We start from the raw sequence: 19679 nt of genomic DNA, 5'->3' as shown, positions 1-19679 counted from the left end.
GAACGATGCGTGCGCCAAGTAGGGAACCAAAGTCTTTTGCGACAGCGGACCAGACACTCGAGGCAAAAAAGATAATGGCGCATAGTACCCAAACTGGTCTTTTCCCTATCTTGAGTGCAAGAGGTACCCAGAATAGGTTGCCTAGACCGAGAAAGAGAAGATTGAGCGTGAGGAGGTAACTTGCTTGAATGAGAGTAATGTCGAAATCCGTCGCGATAGGGATCAGGACCGGGGAAATGCTGTTCGTAATATAATTGGACAGGAAGACGAACAACGAGACTGTGAAATTGACCAGGTGCTTCCTCCATAATGGCCATGTCTGATAAATTCAAGAAGCTCAGTCCAGGGTCAAGGGATACGGACTGGTGTGTCTCCTTACCAAAGGGTCATTTGGATCATCCGTAGGGCGGGGAAGGAGGAGGCGCGCGAGAACTCTCCCTTGGCTATCCTCTACAAGTTGAATTAGCCAGATCGTTGAGAATACATTGAAAGGGGGCCTTGCCTCGATACAAGTGTGCGGCGTCGACAATGCCATGAATATGGGTTTCTGGTTTCTCATGTAGTCCACCTTCATGGACGGTTTGTGAGACATGCTCGCTCGAGGCAATGCTTTCTTTGGTTTCCATGGTGCTCTAATGTAAATGGAGCGGTTGGTTGTCAATTACACACGATCTGGGTTCTGGGGACGTTGATATACGTCCCGAAGCCCAGGATGGACGAGCACGGCCAACGAAGAATACGAGGCGGTAAAATACTGCGTAACTGGGTGACGCAGGAGAACCGAACATGCACTCTGAGTGTATACCTAGGTTTCTCCATCTGGGGTCAAGCTAATACTGAATACCACGATCTCGTATCCAAAGACCATCTGGGGCAACTCCATCTCCGCCAGCTACCTGTCGATTGTGGCTGGCCGCCGTTAAGAAAAGGGGAATGACCGACGGGATTCAAGTGGGCGGAAAACGATGGCCGCTTCCGTCTGCCCAACTTTCCCGCCCATCCAAGGCGAGATGGGCGACAGTCTAATTCAACAGGTTCAGGTTTACATTCATCTAGACTTTACCTCGGTCGATTAGATTCTAGGTCTAGGAGATCAGTAGTTCATATGATGGAGACGGACCATTTTATGCCTTGGTCCTCTGCGCATCCCAAAATGGTCACCTACTTTCCGCCAAGACTCGATCAGTAAAGCAGCGCCAGTTGTGACCCAACTTGGGCAATCGTCTTGGCAAGATTCTACAGATCTGCATCTGGCAGCCTGCAAGCATGTGGGGAAAACAACTTCAAGCAACCAAGATCAATCAACACAATCGACCTCCAGACGTATATCTCTACCAAAGATATGGAGGGACCGCCTTCAAAGCGATCGCGGCGAGCAGAGCCTTTATCCGACGATCAACATTCCCCAATGCCACCTTCAAGTGGAAAGGCTGCGCGAAAAGAGAAGAAAGACACAGGACGAGGATCACGACCGGACGAAGCTCGAAGAAAGAGATCAAGGTCCCGAGAACTGTACGATGCGCGAGAACGAAAAAGACAACGAAGCCGATCGCGAGAAAGAGATTCTTCGCACCGTGACCGAGACGGGGATCACCAGAAGCAGAGAGACAATGGCCGCGATGGTCGAGATCGAGAGACCAATGGTCCCAGCAAACGCAACAGAAGCCGGAGCCAGGAGAGACCACGACTGCAAAAAGGTAAGATACAATCACCGACGCAATCTCGTGCTTGCCAGACTAACTTTGCGTAGATGAACGACCTCGGCGGCGGTCAAGGTCACGGTCACCTGTCAGAAATGGGCATGGAACTCCAGCCCGTGCAAGATCCCCAGCAAAGCGCCCTGACCACGACCGACCACGGGCACGGGATAAAACTAAGGCCGAAGAAGACAAGTTCAGGACCAAATCAAAATCAGATCCAGAAAAGTCCATGACGAATGGCGATGCAATGCATCTCGATACTGGCGACGACGACGCACATCTGAAGAGGATGATGGGATTCACGGCCTTCAAATCGACGCACAACACGAAAGTACCAGGTAACCAGATATATGGCGTAAGGAAAGAAAAGAAGACCGAATATCGGCAGTACATGAATCGTGTGGGCGGATTTAACAGACCTTTGAGTCCATCAAGATGACCAACATGAAAAGTCTGTTGATGTTCAAATGCACAAACTGCATCATACAGATGTGCTCACGAAATTTGTTTGGCCGAATGCAGCCCAGGCCAACAGGACCCTTGTTGCAGATGCTGTCGTCTGTTTGATTCCCAATCGGCCAAAGTTCTCAGTCATCAAGTCGCCGACACATGGCCATCCATTCAGTCGCCGTTGGTGGCATGATCTGACTCACGCAATCAACTTGACCCTCTCACCCAACTGAGATTGTGTCAGAATGCTCTGAATGACAAGCGAATGGTGCAAGTCATCAAGGACAAACGAGGGACCCTCATGGTCTATAAATTCGGTCTCGAATCCCCCTTCCACAACATCCTCTTCTTCCATTAAGACAACCCCATCAAAACAACAAGCTACGTATATCAGGATATACGATACAGATCCCATACCAATACCCAATTCAATAACGATAGCCGAGAATGTCTTCCACTCTCGTATTTATGTCTCTGCTCCCCAAGATGGATTCGCACGGCACTGGTGGTCTCGAACCACCACCACATCCACGTCCGGATACACCTCCCCCGAAGAAGGCTACCGTTGGAATGGACCTTGGGGGCTTTTTGTATGGCCTAGGCCCTCAGAAGCCACCCCCGAAGCCTGCCTCTCCACCACTTCCTGGCGTTGATCAACTCTCTCCCGGGTCGAAAGAACCACGTCCTATGACTCCTCCCCCAGGGCCTGAAACCCCCCCAACTTATAGGCGCTGACCAGTTCTTGGCTCTAACTACGGCCGAGAATTGAGAATTGACACTTCACTCCTCATGAATCCGACCATAGGACGACTAGATAGGATGGAATGAGGCTTATTGATGGTCAATTCACAAATAAGAGAGCAGCATACTGCCTGAAAGTGGAGGCCTCTGGGTTTTTTGAGATCCATGAGGACTTTGCATCTTCATCACATGTAGTATAGCGAATATGAAGTGTGGCGCCCCTATTATTGGGTGTTACAACCCATCTCCTTTCATTCTCACTGGCCCTTTCTTGTGTTTTGCATGGTGAACCTTCCAGTAATGTGCCTCCGGTCACAGCTTGTGCTTTTAGTCCTGAAGGTGAGGCGGGGGCGAACGCGCGAATGATCGAAACGGGCAGCTGCTACATCTATACCAAACGAAACCAGTCAGTATGGATCTGTCCACGGCGGCCAAGGTGTAAGTTTTCTCTTGATGAGACTGTAAGTTTTTAGATACTCTGCCTATACGAAGAGTCTGGCAATAGAATGATTCTCACTGGTGGGTCGTATCGGTGATACGAGGTACGAGGTACAAAAGTCCGCCCTGTCGGTAGCGAGCCACTCACGAAATGTCCAGATGTCATAAAAGGCCAGCTTCTCGTATCCTGTTAAAAAATCCCCACTGAATTTCATGTGTTTATCTCACCTGAAACTGACTTCGGCACCTGCTTGATCCCCTCAGTGTTGCCCAAATTCGGAAGTTGAGTAATGGCACGCCTTACTGGGCAATGACCAAGCACATGCCCACCAACAACTATAAGACCACTCGCCGAGAATAAAAAGAGTCTGGGAGCTCGAATGTTACATCAACCTCGAAATGGAACCTCTTTTTTGGGCTCCTCTGTCCATAATCATTGTCTACAACCTATATCGCGCCTATAATTTGTTCCGCAACTACTTGATCGCCCGAAAACTCGGTGTGCCCATTGTCATCATCCCAGTTGGATGGCAAGATGACTGGTGGCTGTTGAGCTGTGAATCTTTCCGATGGATCACCCGGTTGCCTTCTTTCCTTAGTTATTGGTACACTTTCAGCCACGTTGCGTGGGCTCAGGAGGAACGGTGGAAGCCTCATCGCAAATATGGTGATGTATTTGTCATTTGTTCACCAGTTGCAAATGAATTGATGGTCAACGACCCCGAGGCGACTGTTGAAATTTCCGCTCAATGGAGGGCCTGGCTCAAAGCAGAGCCCGTGTATAGCGTCTTCGATGTCTACGGACCTTGCGTCATGAGCGTAAATGGCGAGGAATGGCAGCGACACAGGAGAATCACCAATCCGGCTTTTCGCGAGTCCAACAACCAATTGGTATGGACAGAATCATTGAAACAAGCGCGACAAATGCTCGACGCTCGAGTAAACCAACACGGATCCAAAGCCACCATCGATGAGTTCCGCAGAGACTCGGTGCTCATCGCCCTTCACGTCCTATCTGCCGCAGGCTTTGGTCACAACCACGAATTTTCAGGCGGCCTTCGCCAAGTCCCCGAGGGTCATAAACAGAGTTTCTCGGACGCCTTGATGTATCTGCTGGGAAACATCTTCGGGCTAGCCATATTTGCTAACATTAAAGGCCCTAAATGGCTGATGCCCGCTAAGATCACCCAATTGCATGAAACAAAGGAGGATTTCAGATTGTACTTGAAGGAATCTGTGGCTTACAATCGAGCAACAACGCAAGGAGGCGGAGGCGGGCAGTCTGCAGATCTTGTGAGTGCTTTGGTGGAAGCGGACGAAGCTGCCAAACGTGAGCAGAAGAACACCACTGCGTACGGAGGCAAGCCGATGCATCTGACTGATGATGAACTCAATGGAAACCTTTTCCTATTCAATCTCGCCGGTTTCGAGACGACCGCGGGCGCTTTGAACTATACATTTCCATTCCTTGCCCGCTGCCCCGAAGTGCAAGACTGGGTCAGCGAGGAGATTGATGCTGTTGTGAAAGCATCGTCGGGAGATGATCTTGACTATGCAACCGCGTTTCCGCAACTCGTCAGATGTCTGGCGCTCATGGTAAGACACTGCACTGATGGTCTTTGGCTGCATGATGAGAAATGACTGACTTTGACTCAGTACGAGACGGTTCGACTCTGGGGGCCAGTTCCCTCCACCGCAAGGTGGGCTGCCAACTCCGGACAAATCCTTCGAGTCAAAGACAAAGAGATATTTGTCCCACCACAATTGTTCACATCCATCAACGTTTACGGCGTACACAGTGATCCACGATGGTGGGGTCCTGATTCGCTTGAATGGAAACCTCAACGCTGGATCAATGTCGATCCCAAGACCGGGCGCGAATCGATAAATCCCACGCCTGGAGGATTCCATTTCCTAGGTTGGAATCACGGTCCCAGAGTGTGCCCGGGCAAGAAATTCAGTCAGGTCGAGTTCGTTGCCGTGATGGCTACAGTCTTGAGAGATTTCCACGTGACTCCAATGCGGATCCCAGGCAAGCACACGACACAAGAACAGGCGAGGGACGCTTTGTTGGATGTCGTGAATGACTCGGAGAATAGCATCACTCCCAGGATGAAGAGGCCAGGAGATGCCGGAATCATATTTGTGAAGCGCCCGGGCAAAGCTTAGGGGGATTCTTACCATGCAAATTTTAGTCGGAGTATATATGTCATTTCCAGCGTGTACATTAATGTTTCTTCCTTTAGCTTTCTCTGCTGAGTGATCGGACCCTTAGTGACACTTTCATCCTTTCCATCCTTTAGTCACCCTATCTCATCCTATATTAATGGATTCAGATTGTGTATACCAACTTCTGCCCACTAATTTTACCCAGTCTCACTTCCTCAGTACCACCGAGCACATTCTCCAATCCTTGGCCCACCCTGGATGGATGCACTTTCAATTGGCGTTGTTCAAGCAATGACTCAATAATAGAAGTCCACTTCTTCGTGAATTCAAAATCCTTTGTGGTGTTCTCAATGTGGAAACCATACTTGTGGACTGGCTCTCCAAAGCAAGTCGTTCCGAGCGAGTACGTATGCTTGACATCCTCTCGCGGACACTTGACTCTGACGATTGCCCCATAAGTGCCCCCAGACACGATACAGTCGGTGCAAAATTTGGCTGTCTCTGGCGATGCAATGGTATCCCAGACCAGTCTAAGTTTGTTGTCGGTAAGCAGTTTGATCTTGGTGACGCACTCTGGATCAGAATAATCAAATACTGCAGCTGCTCCGAGTGATTTAACTAGGTTGAAATTGCGAGCGGAACATGTCGTGATCGGCGTGTATCCAGCACTGTTTGATCGTTGGCTTCTTCACAGGCTAGGTTAGGAGGAGGAAGTCATTGCTTACAGTTTGGTGAGTTGTATTCCAAGAGTTCCTGTGGCTGAACTTCCGCCATAGATGAGAATATACTCGCCTTTTGCATTACTAGCTGGCTGGTCGGGAGAGTTCAACCCCATCTGTTGAAAAAGACCTTGACCACAAGTAATCACGCCAACACCCAGAGTGGAAGCATCCTCGAAAGACATATAATCGGGGATCCGCATTTGAATGTCGGCTTTGACGATGATCTTTTCTGCGAAGGATCCATCCTCGGGGAAGTCGTGATTTCCCCCATTGACAAAGCCGAACAGTCGGTCACCGACTTTCCAGTCTTTGTCGTATCCGGTTCCTGGCTCTATGACCACACCCGCATAGTCAGATCCTAGTAAGCAGCCCTTCGTGTTCATACGATGAATGTGTTTCCAGTCGGTAGGATTGAGTGCTACAGCCCTTGGTTCCACAAGGAGATATCCTGGCCGAGGCTTCGGTACTGGCCGGTCAGTGACCATCGACGCCTTTCCGGGCTCGCCCTGCATCACAATAGCCTTCATATCGGTATCTTCTGAGGATTTTCTGTCACTCTAAGCTTGGAGGCAGTCCGTCTGCTCGTCGTTTAGATCTTTAGGTTGGCCATATCGGGCATCATATACTAATTGGGACAAAATACCTTTGCATAAAACGATTTGAAATGGCAGTCTCTCAAACTTGAGGTATGGTGTGCATAAATTGGGCTAATCGTATGCATAGTTGACTTCCATTCAAACCGGAATATTGTAAGCAGACCAGGCGGTAATCTCTCTTTTGAGGCAACACGGTAAAATCTCTCAATACATCTGCCTTAACCTGGTCCTACTGGTTGCTTAGGTCGTAGAAGTGACTTGGAACATAGTAATTAATAGTATTTATGCTCAGCTAACTCCCCATTCTCCTAGAACACCTCCTCGCCCCTGCCCTTCTGTTGCTCTACCCTCCATCTTTTTAACTCTTGCCACTAACGTTCCAACAATTAGCGGTCCTAGAATAGTACACAGCATAATTGCCCACGTAACAATCAAGAATATAGAGCTATTGGATTCATCACCGAAAATACCATTGCTTTCTGCAAGCGCAGAAATAAGAAACCCGATTTCACCGCGGGCTACCATGGCGCTTCCTAGGATGCAGCCAGGATACAGTGAAATGGGTTTCGAGGTGGATGTTAGAGTAGGTTTGGCGCGAACGCGACCTTCATTGCTCTTTCGTGACGCCGATTGCTTCTTCTCTGGCATAGCAGGCGGGTTTGGCGCTGGCAAATCCCCTGAAGATGCTTTCTGACGGTCTGAGGTAACACCCGAACCGGCTGTTGTGGCGATGGCTCCTCTCTTGTTCACATCTGTAGGCTTCTTCTCTGTGTTCGCACTTCGGTTCAACCCTATGACACCAGATGCCAGGCCAGGCAGGCGCATGAGCCAAAACCCACATGCAAATTTGGTAATGAACATGAGTATTGTATAGATGACCCCACGCCAGATGACACCACCGGTGAACATGCGGGTGATAGGTACGGAGAAGCCAATGGATGCAAAGAATAGTGGTTTTAGAATCCGTTGAAGTGGTTGGTAGAAGAAGCGCTCGAAAATCTCGGTTCCAGAAGTGCCAACGTTCAAAACAGACTGGGAGGGGCTGGTGTGATCAGTCGAAGGGGTTCTGCCGGATCGATGAAAATTTGGGTGTGAGAGGGTGGTGTCCCACCAGCTTATTGATGCACCAGCTAGGTAGGCTGCGAATAAGTTTGAGGTACCAGCGTATGTTGTTGCGGTTATCAGACCAACCAGAATCGCCGTGTGAATAATCAGAGCAGTTGTATCCCGAGTTAGGATGTAGTTAATGTAGCCAGTGGGGCTAGTTTTCCGTTTGCCGTTCAACCAAGCCGTAAACGGTTGGACAATGAAGCGAGCCACCAGCGGGACGGCGCACGCAAAACCTATTGAGACGCAAATAGGTCGGATAATGGTAACGGCGCTGAAGGAGGAAGATACGCCTCCTAGGTTGGAGATCACCTGGACCATCACAAGTCCAACAACATCATCCATCATTGCCGCACTTGTAAGCACGACGCCCAATTTGGTGGTAGACAGGCCACTGGCCTTCATGACAGTAAACGTTGTTCCTAAACTCGTAGAGCACAGTGCAGCACCTGCAGCGAATGCCTGTAACGGAGTTGCCTCCACTAGGGGAAGCAGGATGTAGGAAGCCGAGATTGGAAGAGCAATACCAGTGACTGCAACACCAAGCGATAAAAGAAAGTTGTCTTTTAGAGCCTTAAAAGAGGTCATCAATCCTCCTTCATATACAATGAGAAGAAGCCCAAGATATCCCAGGTTGACGGCGACATGCTCAAATTCTCGGCCAAGCCAGTTTGCCCCAGGGGTTCCCCACCCAATACCGAGGAACAGCTGCGCGAGGAGGCCGCAGTAAAGTATCTTATCGATGATATGGTTGGCAGCGTTAAGCAACAATAGAAATGAGCCCAGAATGAGGATAGTGACGATACCTGGTTCATGATATGGCAATGCTGCTTCATCTGGGGTAGACATTTTGACGGCTTGTGCCAACGGGTAGGAGGTTTGGTATATTCGTTACTGACATGAGAAAGTCTAGTATTTGATGCGGATTGATGAGATAGCAACGGTGATCTTGTGAGCACTTCACACGTACTCGCCATTAGTTGAGAGATTTCCAGCGCAAAATGTGTCACTGGTGATTGTTTCAGGAGATACTTTACAGTTCATCACTGCTCTTGGCGCAAATCTACAGCTACGGTCACGTGTTACCATTTCCTCATCTATCAACCTACAATGAGTGCCTAGTGAGAGTGCCTACTATAGTGAGAGTGCCTATTAATGTAGATGAGGAAATTCACGTGCTTGGCGCGGAGGATTACCCCATACCAGAAGGAGATAGCTGGCTGACTGTCGGCGGCGCGAAAATGATCGAGAGCGACTCGATATATCCAGAAAGACTGTATGAGTGACCCAGCATTCTCCGCGTTTTCGGTAGCGGGATTCATGCAATTGACGACCCGGAAGGCTAATTCGCCCGTGGGGAAATTTCCCGACCAGCAAGAGTATTGGCCCACTAAATTGAGAGTATCTGTCGCTCCACACAAGGCTAATCAGAACACGGGACACGGAAAATGTAACCAGTAGACTTCTAAACCGCTTGCCCTCGGTTGAATGATATTGGTTGCCGAACATCGCCATTCGAAATGAGATCGTTCTCTGGCCACTAAATTAAAAGACCCAAAGAAGGCCTTCAAATACATCACACCATCAATCATTAGCTCTTTCGTGTGTTCTCAGCGAAATCAATTCAACATGGGCAAGTACATTATCAAAAATGCGTACGTAATTTCCATTGATCGAAACATCGGCAACGTGAGCGACTGCGATGTCATTATAGAGGATGACACTATCAAAGCCGTTGGCCAAAACTTGCAGTATTCGGATCACACTGTCATCGACGGAACTGATGCCATCGTTTCACCTGGATTTGTGGACACTCATCGCCACACCTGGCAAGCTCAGACAAGGACAGTTGCTACGGACTATGTGTTGGTCGACTACTTCGTGAATCTTCGAAATGTCTATGGATCGTCGTATGGTCCGAATGATGCCTATCTAGGCAATCTCTGCGGAGCACTCGAGTCGATCGATAGCGGGACGACATACATCGTGGATCACTCTCACATCCAAAACTCGCCTGAGCACTCAGACGCTGCGGTTCAAGGCCTCAAGGACTCAAAAATCAGAGCGGTATTCTGTTATGCTCTGTACAAAAACCCTTGGTGGCCAGGATCTACCTTGGATAAAAAGCGAGAAGAAGAGACTCCAAATTGGAGAATTGAGGACGCTAGACGCGTACGACAAAACTGTTTCCAATCCAATAAGGCTGAGGATCTGTTGCGGTTCGGTTTTGTCCCGGGAGAGCCTGATCTGACTCCCTTTGACGAACTTTGTGATAACCTCCAGAAAGGCAGGGAAATGGGTGCTGCGCTGACTACGCTCCACACCGCCTTTGGAAAACACGACTCGGGAAGTCGCTACACTCTCCAGCTCAAAGATCGCGGACTTCTTGGCCCTGATATACTCCTAAGCCATTGCAACTCACTCACAGATGAGGAGATTGAGGCTGTTCGCGAGTATAAGGTGGGTGTATCCGCCACACCAGATACGGAGTTACAGATGGGTATGGATCATCCCATCGGATTCAAACTTACCGATCGTGGGTGCCGGTGTGGTCTTGGTGTCGACGTCTGCTGTAGCACCTCAGCCGATATGTTTCACCAGATGCGACTTCAACTTCAGACACAAAGGCACCTGGAACATCACTCCGTGTCAGGAATTCCTCATAAAATCTCGCGGAATTGTTATGACGTCCTTGAAATGGCCACGATGGGCGGAGCAAGGGCAGTGGGGTTGGACCACCTGATCGGCAGTATCACTCCCGGGAAGAAAGCGGACCTCATTCTTACACGTTGCGACTCGCCTGGACTAGTTCCTGTTCATGACCATGTCGGAGCCTTGGTTCAGTATGCTAGACCGTCTGATATCGACACCGTGTTCGTGAACGGGGAGTTGCTCAAACATGAATACAAGCTTGTTCATGTGGACTGGCCGAAGATCCGAAAGGAATTGAGGGACTCTACTAAAGGTATCATGAAGAGAGCGGCGAAGGCGCCAGCAGATGAGCTGGTCGCCGCAGGCAACACATTTAAGCAGTATTTTATTTCGAAGTAGACTGGCCAACTCAATCAAGACAATACTTATTAACAATGGCAAGGGAAACCTCCTTTTCACTCTATGGAGTATCTAATTGCCCTTAAGATACTTTCCATGGTTGGTACCTCATTGCGCCAGTTAAAAAGTCAAAGATGAGAGCCCTGCACAAAAGGAAATGTCGCCATATTATAATAAGTAACAACTGTTTTCGGGTGTTATGCACTGGTTGCTTTTGCTTCGAAAGACAAATCAGATAAGTCCGAATCCTTACCCAATAGCCACCCCATACCCTCCACTTGATCCTTTCTAAACTGGGTACTAGCTTTCAAAGAAGGGAAGAATGCCCAATGTCCATGTGGAACCCCGGGATATATGTACAGCTTTGTTTTGATGTTGCAGCGTTCTCTCAGTACCCGCTCATATATCAGCCCCTCGTCTCTCAGTGGATCTAGGCCATCGATGTGAAAGACAGCTGGTGGAAGATTTTGGTGACCCTTCGGATGGTTGAAGATAGCCCAGAGCCTGCTATCTGTATCATCAGGATGATAGCCACTCAAAAACATCTCGCTCGCTACGACAGGAAGCACCGGCGCATGTCTGTTCTGTTCGTACGAGAGATACAATTCTTTGAACTCGTCTGGGACAACTGTGGGTGGCAGTACTGGTGGAATTGCCAGATATTGACCCGTCAAAGGATGGGAGATTCCCTCGTCTCGGGCCAAGTGAGCGAGAACTGCTGACATATTCGCCCCAGCGGAGGTGCCGCCAACAACAAAACCGAGAGAAGGGTCTGCACCTAGTTCGTTGCAGTTGTCAGCTGCCCATTTTAAAGCATCCCAAGCATCAAGGACGCCACAGGGAAAAGGAAACTCTGGTGCCAGTCTGTATGCAGCCGAAAGGCACACAGCCCCATAGGCTTGCACAAAGTTACGACAGCTCTGTGCCTCGCTTTCAGGAATTCCGATACAAAAGCCACCGCCATGGAAAAGGACAATCAGTGGGCTGCCATTCTTTGGAGGTTGGGATGGTCGATACAATTTGCCTCGAACCGTTGCTCCATCTCGAGTTGGATAATGAAATTCAGACTCCACAACTTCTGGCGGAGGTGGACCATCTGCTTTGACCGTCTCCTCATTTCTCCTAAGTGATAACTTCTTGTAAAGCTCTAGATTATCATAGGCAGGAGGCGGCAATGTCTGCTGGTCAAGTATCTACAACACATTACCATCAAAGCCAGTATATCCTTCAAAAGCGACTTACGACTTTGAGTTCCGGATCGATTTTGGCAAGGGATAAAACGTAGTCCTTGTCAGTAAGAGACATCGTGAACGCTAGAAACAATAGTAGCGAGAAATCCGTATGATGGGCAGATTTGGTGCACTGCTACGACAAGGCGAGGTATGAAAATTCTAGTAAAGTTAGACAGAACGACTGATATCATTCCGCTTCTGGAGCAAGTGCCGGGAGATTTCCCTACTGGCTGGTCCTTGTGAAGCAGGTAGGACATGACCTCGGTCCGATTACCAAGTATACACCCGGAAAGAACTCAGTAGACTTCCGAAACACCCAAATACTAGTTGCTAGCTCTATTCTTCATTACTATATGCATTTCGTGAACTTGGACGGTTGAAGGAACAAGATTGATCATGGCTTGCAGATATTTCGAGATCAAGGAGTCAGAGTTGAGTGGCTTAGAACGAAAAGTTGCAATTGTCACCGGGGCATCCTCTGGGATAGGCCTTGCAACTGCGAAGTTGTTGGTCCGCCTTAATGCAAGCGCAGTCTTTTTGCTGGATTTGCAGTGCCCAAAGGAGAGCCTGGGTCCACGAGCGTCATTCATCGAAACAAATGTCACCTCATGGGAGAGTCTGAGAGAAGCATTTGACACTGTCATGGCCAGATGCGGACGCATTGATAGAGTCCACGCAAATGCAGGAATCGCCGACACCACGGACTACGTCAATCTCAGCGAGGAGAACGGACAGCTTCTGGAGCCATCTCGATATCCATACGATGTCAATCTTTTCGGATGATTCAACACTGTCTCACTGGCTATCCACCACATGCAGAAGCAAAGCCCGCAGGGTGGAAGTATCATCATGACCGCATCTGGAGCGGGGTACGAAGGTGTCACGTCGGCGGCGTACAGTGAGTTGAATTATAGCTGTTTCCTGCATTACGGTCTATTTACTGCAGAGCTAATTATCGAAGCTGCTGGAAAGCATAGTATTATAGGCTTTTTGCGGGCTATGAAGCTCCAACTGTATCCCAAGCTCCCAATTCGACTCAATGTTGTTGCACCTGGCTTCACAGAGTCGGCAATAACTGCCAGTGCACTGAGTACTTTCAAAGCTGTGGGCTTGATAATACAGCCAGCTTCAGCAATTGCACTGGCTGTAGGTAAATTGGCGACAGACACGACATATCACGGACAAGCTTTGTTTGTAGCCAGGAATGAGTGCGCGGAGTTTGAAGGGCCAATATTAGAGGCTACGGCGCAATGCGTTGGATCGTCGAATGGCAGCCCAGAGCAATTCAAGCGACTGATAGAGACTATGAAGGCGGATAGAATTAGCAGGCAGGAGGCACAACCTCGTCTCTAGCAATAATGTTACCGATTAAAGCGATGAGTATAGCCGAAGGTGACTTGATATATGGACTATGTTTACCCGGAGTCCACTATGGCTCTCAGGGAGTGTGGATGGAGTGCCATTCTTGCACAATGATACTGTTCACTGGAAAAGCACCGATGCCCTGCTGTACCATACGCTCTCACAGTCTGCCGCTCTGCCGAAATGTGGGCGCCCAACCTTTGGGGCATTGGTCAGCAGAGGATCAAAAGGATGTCGAAGAAGTCATCTGGCCCAGAGCCAAGGAATTCCGAAACTCTCCTATATTCCGACACAATCTGATTTCCGATACCATGTTCCGATGCATGTCAGCAACCATTCCAGTCTTATTGTTGATGTCGTTTTCATTCTGGCTTGCGGGAAAAGTTTACGGTGGACCGAAGTTATACCTCGCTTACATCTGATACACCCGTGGTGGTTCTGAATAGTTTGCCATCAAACAATAAAGCTTTAGGCCAACTATTAAATTCCTCATTTACTCGATTAGCATTGGCTTTGTAGAAACTTGGGAGCATTTTTGTGAGGAAACATGCCGTATCTCGACCCCCCAGCGCCAAAAATCGACATTGTCGATCAGGTGCATTCAAAGCCAGACCATATCAGAATCATCCATGTCGGTGCAGGAGCTTCCGGTTTGCTAATGGCCTACAAGGCCAAGAAGATGCTGAAGAACTTTGACTTGATACTTTATGAAAAGTGAGTCGAACCCGGATGAATCAAGGAGGAGCGCTGACAACTTAGAAATCCGGTGATAGGAGGAACATGGTGGGAGAATCGATATCCAGGTTAGATTTCCTTCACCCCAATGGTCGAGCGCGAAGGGTATACTAATCGCCACAGGTTGCGCTTGTGATATTCCGGCACATTGCTACACGTATTCATTCGAGCCAAATACCGAGTGGTCAGCATTCTACTCAGGTCATTCCGAAATCCAGGAGTATTTCGTCAGATTCTACGAGAAGCACCAACTTGAGCCTTTCGTACGCCTCAATCACAAAGTCCTCAGTACTGTCTGGGATGATGATCAATGTATCTGTGAGTCGGATTTTCTGCACTGCTCGCCCCACATCTCGCCATGTATGTCTTACTTATGTCATCTTTGCTACAAGGGAATGTGGAAATTGAACACGACGGTCAAATTGTGCATGACTGGTGCCATGTCCTAGTCAACGGAGCTGGCGTTGTCAACAGGTGGAAATGTAAGTTCATGTCTAAAGCCCAGACTTGTTCCAGATTCGATATACTGATACTGGTTAGGGCCTGCCATCGAAGGTCTCCATGACTTCCAAGGGAAATTAGCCCACTCTGCTGCTTGGGACGAGACTATCAGTACGGAAGGCAAGAAGGTCGCTGTTATTGGAACAGGGTCGAGCTCCATCCAGATGGTACCACATTTAGCTAAAGGTGAGTGCTATCCCAAGATATTAGGGCACCATATTAATCAAATTCCCAGGCGCTGAGCATCTGACCGTCTTCATGAGAAATCAATTCTGGATTTCGCCTCAAATACCGACCGACGAGCAAAAACTTGAAACATCGGATCGCAAGGCCATAATCGGTCGACACTATTACACAGAGGATGAGAAAAAGGCATTCAGAGAAAGTGAAGATTTCCATTTGGCTTATCGAAAAGAACTCGAGTCTAAGATGGGAAAGAAGTTTCCTGTCTTCATGCGAGGCACTCCGGACAACGAAATGGCAAGAACGGTCTTTCGAGCAGACATGGCCAAGAAAATAGGTCCTGGTCATGAAGAACTTCTGGAGAAAATGATTCCAACATGGTCGCCAGGCTGCCGGAGAATGACTGTAAGTGGATATATTAATTGGTGCAGATCAGATTCTTACTACAGAATTAGCCCGGAGAAGGCTATCTCGAAACTCTAGCACAGCCACGTAAGTGAACATGCACGCTCCCTACAGCTCCCGACTGACTAGCTAGATGTTTCGACTGTTCATGAGGAGATTGTCAAAATCACTCCAACTGGGCTAGTGACTGCCAGCGGACAAGAGGTCAATGTCGATATAATCGCCTGCGGTACAGGTTTTGAGACTTCATACGTCCCTCACTTGTGAGTTCGATAGGACTAACAGGGTTTCATGCTTCCAATTACTAATACATTGCCATAGCAAAATCGTCGGTATGGGCGGAGTTGTCATGCAAGAAGAGTGGAAAGAGGTAAGCCTGCCCGATGCTTTGGAGGGAGAATCTTTAGTGAAGCTGATGACAACCACATCACAGGAGTCAAACATCTACTGTTCAATTTCAGGACCGAACTATCCAAACTATTGGGTGATTAATGGCCCCCGTGGAAATTGGGGCCAGGGTTGTGCTCTCCCTTCGGTAAGATCGCGATTGTCCCTCCCGACGTCCATGAACTGCCTAACATATCACATAGCATGAGGTCCAAATTGAATATGTGGTTCAGTGCGTGGACAAGATGCAAAAGGAGAAAATCAAGTCGCTTGAAGTCAAGCAAAAGCCTACTACGGACTTTAACAATCATCTTGACGCCTGGCATAAGAAGCACTCCGTCTGGGCAGAGGACTGTCGAAGGTACCTAAATAATCCCACTCTAATCGTTGGATAATCTCAAGCTAATGTGAAATTCAGTTGGTACAAGAAAAACAAGAAGGATGGCCGCGTCTATATTTGGGGTGGCTCCTTGCTCCATCTTCTTAAAACTCTGCGAACTCCACGCTTCGAGCATTACGAGATAAGATACAAGAATGAAGACGACACATGGGCATTCTTGGGCAACGGCTTGACTGAGGCGGACGTTATTGGAACTGTAGAAAAACTAACACCATTCATTAGAAATAGTGATGTCCCTTGGGACATTGACTAGTTTTGATACGAAGGCGAGAGTGTAGGTATCTAGTTGCAAATGAACAACCCTGTGCGAAATCAGAGTACCTGATTGTACGATCTAAAGCTCGTCCGTAGGCAGTACTACTCAAATGCTCAATAAAGGGATGTCAATGATGAGTTCCAGAAAGTTCAACTGAAGATCAACATTTATTCAGTCGCCCCGGTGTCACCATCAAGTTCACTCAATTGACCAAGAGTGACTTCATCTCAACTAACTTGTCACAGTTAAGAATATGCTTTTGCAAGTTTAGGCTTGAAGCAGGTGACTTCTTTACGAAAGGAGACTCGTGACCTCCAAATTAGACTTGAAAATGCAAAGTGCGAATCCATTCTTAAGCAATTGCTACGAATTGGCTACTATAGCTGCAGCCCCTGGGTCTTCTTCTGGCTGTAGCCTGAAGTCTTCCTTGTGCGATAGTGATTACTACATGTATTTCAGGTGAGACAATGCCTTGCCTAGAAATTCCCTCTAGAGTCCTTTCGTCTCTTCTTCTTCTGCGGCCTGGCGCTTGTTACTGGTGACATCCTATAGGTAGAGAGTCAGCAACCGTCGAAACTCGTGATCATGGATTGAACTTACAACAGCGATTCGGTTGGTCATGTACTTGGCAGTATTTGGAATGAACAGGCACATCACACAGGCGACAACACCAAAGGCAACGCTTGTAATCCAGACATATCTGAATGAACGAGAGTAACCCCATGCTTGACCTAGAGCTGCGTTTGACATCACTTCCGGGGTCACTCCAGAAATGCCAGAGGCATTGCCATGACCGGGTTTGAGGAACTCTGCAAGGAATGCTGGTAAAGATGATGCGGGAAGGCCGGCTTCGACTGCATATTTTCCCGTTTGTTCTGGAAGAATGACACCCAGCTTATTTTGGTACACAGCAGAATAGACCGTTGTCCCAATCGCGCCACCGAGAGTCCTCACGGACATAGCAAGACCAGATACAGTTCCAACGAGGGAATCGGGGCAACAAGTCAGAGCGACGGTCTGTTCAAGTGATCAGCGTCGAAGTTCTTTGTCTAGAAGGGGGCCAAAGTAAACACGATATTGTACTAACCGCAGAAGGAACTAGAACACCACCAATGCCAAAGGCACAGAAAGCAGCGATAATTGCTGTGTACGTTGGGTTCTCTGGAGTGCTTTGCATAAGTGCTCCTGTGAATGAAGCTGAGGAACAATAATAGTTAGCATGAATTGAGCAAAGTGCCGCTATGGTTGCCTAGAATGCATTTGATTGTGGAGGAATCTGACTTACTCATCATGAGACAGCAGAACAAGATTGGTGCACGAACATTGCCTCGAGTATAACTGAGCAATGTGTTGACACCAGCGGATCCGAAAAGCAGACCAGCAGAGAAACCATAGTTCAAGGCACCAATCTGGAGAGGAGGTTCTGTATAATAGAGTCTCTGGAACAAAAGAGGCTTGAACCCAAGCAGTGCATAATAAGTAATACCTAAGTGGGTAATGTTCAGCTGCTGAAATGTTTGCGCTGGAAGTGGACGTCATACCGGCACCAAATGCAACTGACAACGGGATAAGAACGCCTTTCTCGCGAAGGAGCACCCGTGGAATCATAGGATGAGGTGCATACCACCCTTCCCAGGCCACGAACACAGCGAAGACGGCAATACCAATCAACAAGGGGGCAAGTACAGCCGCACTAGCCCATGGATGTCGGTATCCACCATCTTGCAAGGCGACAAGACTGGGCGAGTTAGTATCAGATTTCCTATCAAAGGTACATGAACTTACATGAGCGTCAAGCCCAGAATTGAGGTAGCACCTCCAATCCAGTCCATGCGACGGATGATTTGCATCTTGCTAAGCCCTTTAATTCTGTGCTTTCTGGAATCAGGGAAGTAGAAGAATACGCAGAGGACCCAAGAGATTGCAACCCAGATTCTGAAGCCTCGATTAGCACTCATAGTAAGCAAGGAGCACTTCAAACGCGTTTACTCACAGAATAAGCCAGGCGACCCATCTCCAAGTGGCCTCTCTGCAGAGGAGTTGGGTATAGAATGTGTAGGGATTGAAGAAAATCATGCAAAACGTGACTAGTCCTAGGTAAAGTCCTCGCAAACGAACTGGGGCTAATTCTGCGATGCTGAGACAGATGTCAGCTAGATTCGAGTCAAAGATTCATGCTCACTAACCCAGAGATGGAGTTCACTTCGCAGATGCCACACCCGATACCAGCCACTGTCATTCCTGCTACAGCAGCACCAAAGTTTTGCGCAGACCCGACAACGGCCGTGCCAACCATGAGGGCAAAACCTCCAAAGAGAATGATATAACGTGGGCCTGTTGGTTTATTAGCACGTAACACGAGGTGCCGGAAGTGACGATATTACCAATCAAGTCAGTAAGGTACCCAACATAAGGACTCGATACCGCAATGGCGAGAGTGTTTGCCGTGATTAACCAGGACGAATAAGTGACCTGAAGGTCAGCGCCGATGTATTGCATTGAAGCTCCGATAAGCAGAGTCGGGATGGATCCGCCAACGAAAAGCCCAGCTAAGGACACGGCAGCAAGGAACTTTCGGAGCGACCATTGTGCCTCGCCGATATAGTCATCTGGTTGCGTCGCGAGGGAATTGTTAAGATCCAAGTCGTCGAACTTATCTTTATCAGGCTCTTGCAACATGCTGTTCTCGGAGTCGGCAGTTTCTGGAGTCTGATGCATGTGAGCTACCTTCTCAATTTCACGTCTATCTGATTTCTCAGACATGCTGGCTGTGGGTTCAAGTCGAAGATGAGTTGTCTTGTTTTCGAGTAAAAGCTACGAACCATCTGGGGAGCGGATACAATAGAAGTTTATAATATAGATATCTGGGGAAATTTTCTGGGGTGCTCCTCCTCGTGCGTGGTGGGGGCAGCGAGCGGATGTTCTCCAGATTCCCAAAATTGCAACTGGCGGAATCGGATTGGTGGACATTTGCTACTTGTTCCCATCGGTTCCTCTTTCGGCCCCACCATACCCACCACATAGGATTAGGTCATCGGAATATCTTGGCATATTTCCGAACTAATGAGGGAGCTAGTTGCAACCTGAGATGGATCTGGCTACCAATAGGACGAGGAGTCATATGCACAGGAGCTCGGGATATCGGCTATAGGCATATCGAACTATCGTTATGTGTACTATCAATAGCAAGCCGACCTTCCGCCGTCCACTGTCACGCAGCTTGCAGTGATGTGACTGGAGAGCG

The 19679-nt window shown here is 48.5% G+C and overlaps 5 protein-coding genes across 5 annotated transcripts; 2 read left to right on the top strand and 3 right to left on the bottom strand.

Moving 5' to 3' along the window:
- Positions 1–1318: 1318 nt before the first annotated feature.
- PV10_06021 (uncharacterized protein) lies at positions 1319–2594 on the top strand. The gene is made up of 2 exons (XM_016370767.1): positions 1319–1697; positions 1751–2594. Exons 1-2 carry the CDS (start codon positions 1343–1345, stop codon positions 2137–2139), a joined length of 744 nt encoding a protein of 247 aa, XP_016223060.1. The 5' UTR covers positions 1319–1342; the 3' UTR covers positions 2140–2594.
- Positions 2595–5661: 3067 nt separating this feature from the next.
- Positions 5662–6747, bottom strand: PV10_06020 (uncharacterized protein; the record flags this gene model as incomplete). The annotated part of the gene is made up of 2 exons (XM_016370766.1): positions 5662–6166; positions 6224–6747. 2 exons carry the CDS (start codon positions 6745–6747, stop codon positions 5662–5664), a joined length of 1029 nt encoding a protein of 342 aa, XP_016223059.1.
- Positions 6748–7104: 357 nt separating this feature from the next.
- On the bottom strand, positions 7105–8772 carry PV10_06019 (uncharacterized protein; the record flags this gene model as incomplete). Its single annotated transcript, XM_016370765.1, has 1 exon — positions 7105–8772. The coding sequence occupies one exon, from the start codon at positions 8770–8772 to the stop codon at positions 7105–7107; it is 1668 nt and encodes a 555-aa protein (XP_016223058.1).
- A 429-nt stretch (positions 8773–9201) lies between these two features.
- Positions 9202–10974, top strand: PV10_06018 (uncharacterized protein; the record flags this gene model as incomplete). The annotated part of the gene is made up of 2 exons (XM_016370764.1): positions 9202–9373; positions 9476–10974. The coding sequence occupies 2 exons, from the start codon at positions 9202–9204 to the stop codon at positions 10972–10974; spliced, it is 1671 nt and encodes a 556-aa protein (XP_016223057.1).
- Positions 10975–11171: 197 nt separating this feature from the next.
- On the bottom strand, positions 11172–12279 carry PV10_06017 (uncharacterized protein; the record flags this gene model as incomplete). Its single annotated transcript, XM_016370763.1, has 2 exons — positions 11172–12167; positions 12217–12279. 2 exons carry the CDS (start codon positions 12277–12279, stop codon positions 11172–11174), a joined length of 1059 nt encoding a protein of 352 aa, XP_016223056.1.
- Between the last annotated feature and the right edge of the window lie 7400 nt (positions 12280–19679).

This window comes from Exophiala mesophila, assembly GCF_000836275.1.
Source record: "Exophiala mesophila strain CBS 40295 unplaced genomic scaffold supercont1.4, whole genome shotgun sequence".
NCBI lineage: Eukaryota > Fungi > Ascomycota > Eurotiomycetes > Chaetothyriales > Herpotrichiellaceae > Exophiala > Exophiala mesophila.
Note: the sequence above shows the minus strand (reverse complement) of the source record. Positions and strands in the feature narration are given on the sequence as shown.

Bases quoted from the DNA above. Each gene is read 5' to 3' on its own strand.
- PV10_06021 (XM_016370767.1), top strand. From the start codon at position 1,343: ATGGAGGGACCGCCTTCAAAGCGATCGCGGCGAGCAGAGCCTTTATCC. The intron at 1,698-1,750 runs GTAAGATACAAT...AACTTTGCGTAG, and splicing joins GAGACCACGACTGCAAAAAG to ATGAACGACCTCGGCGGCGG.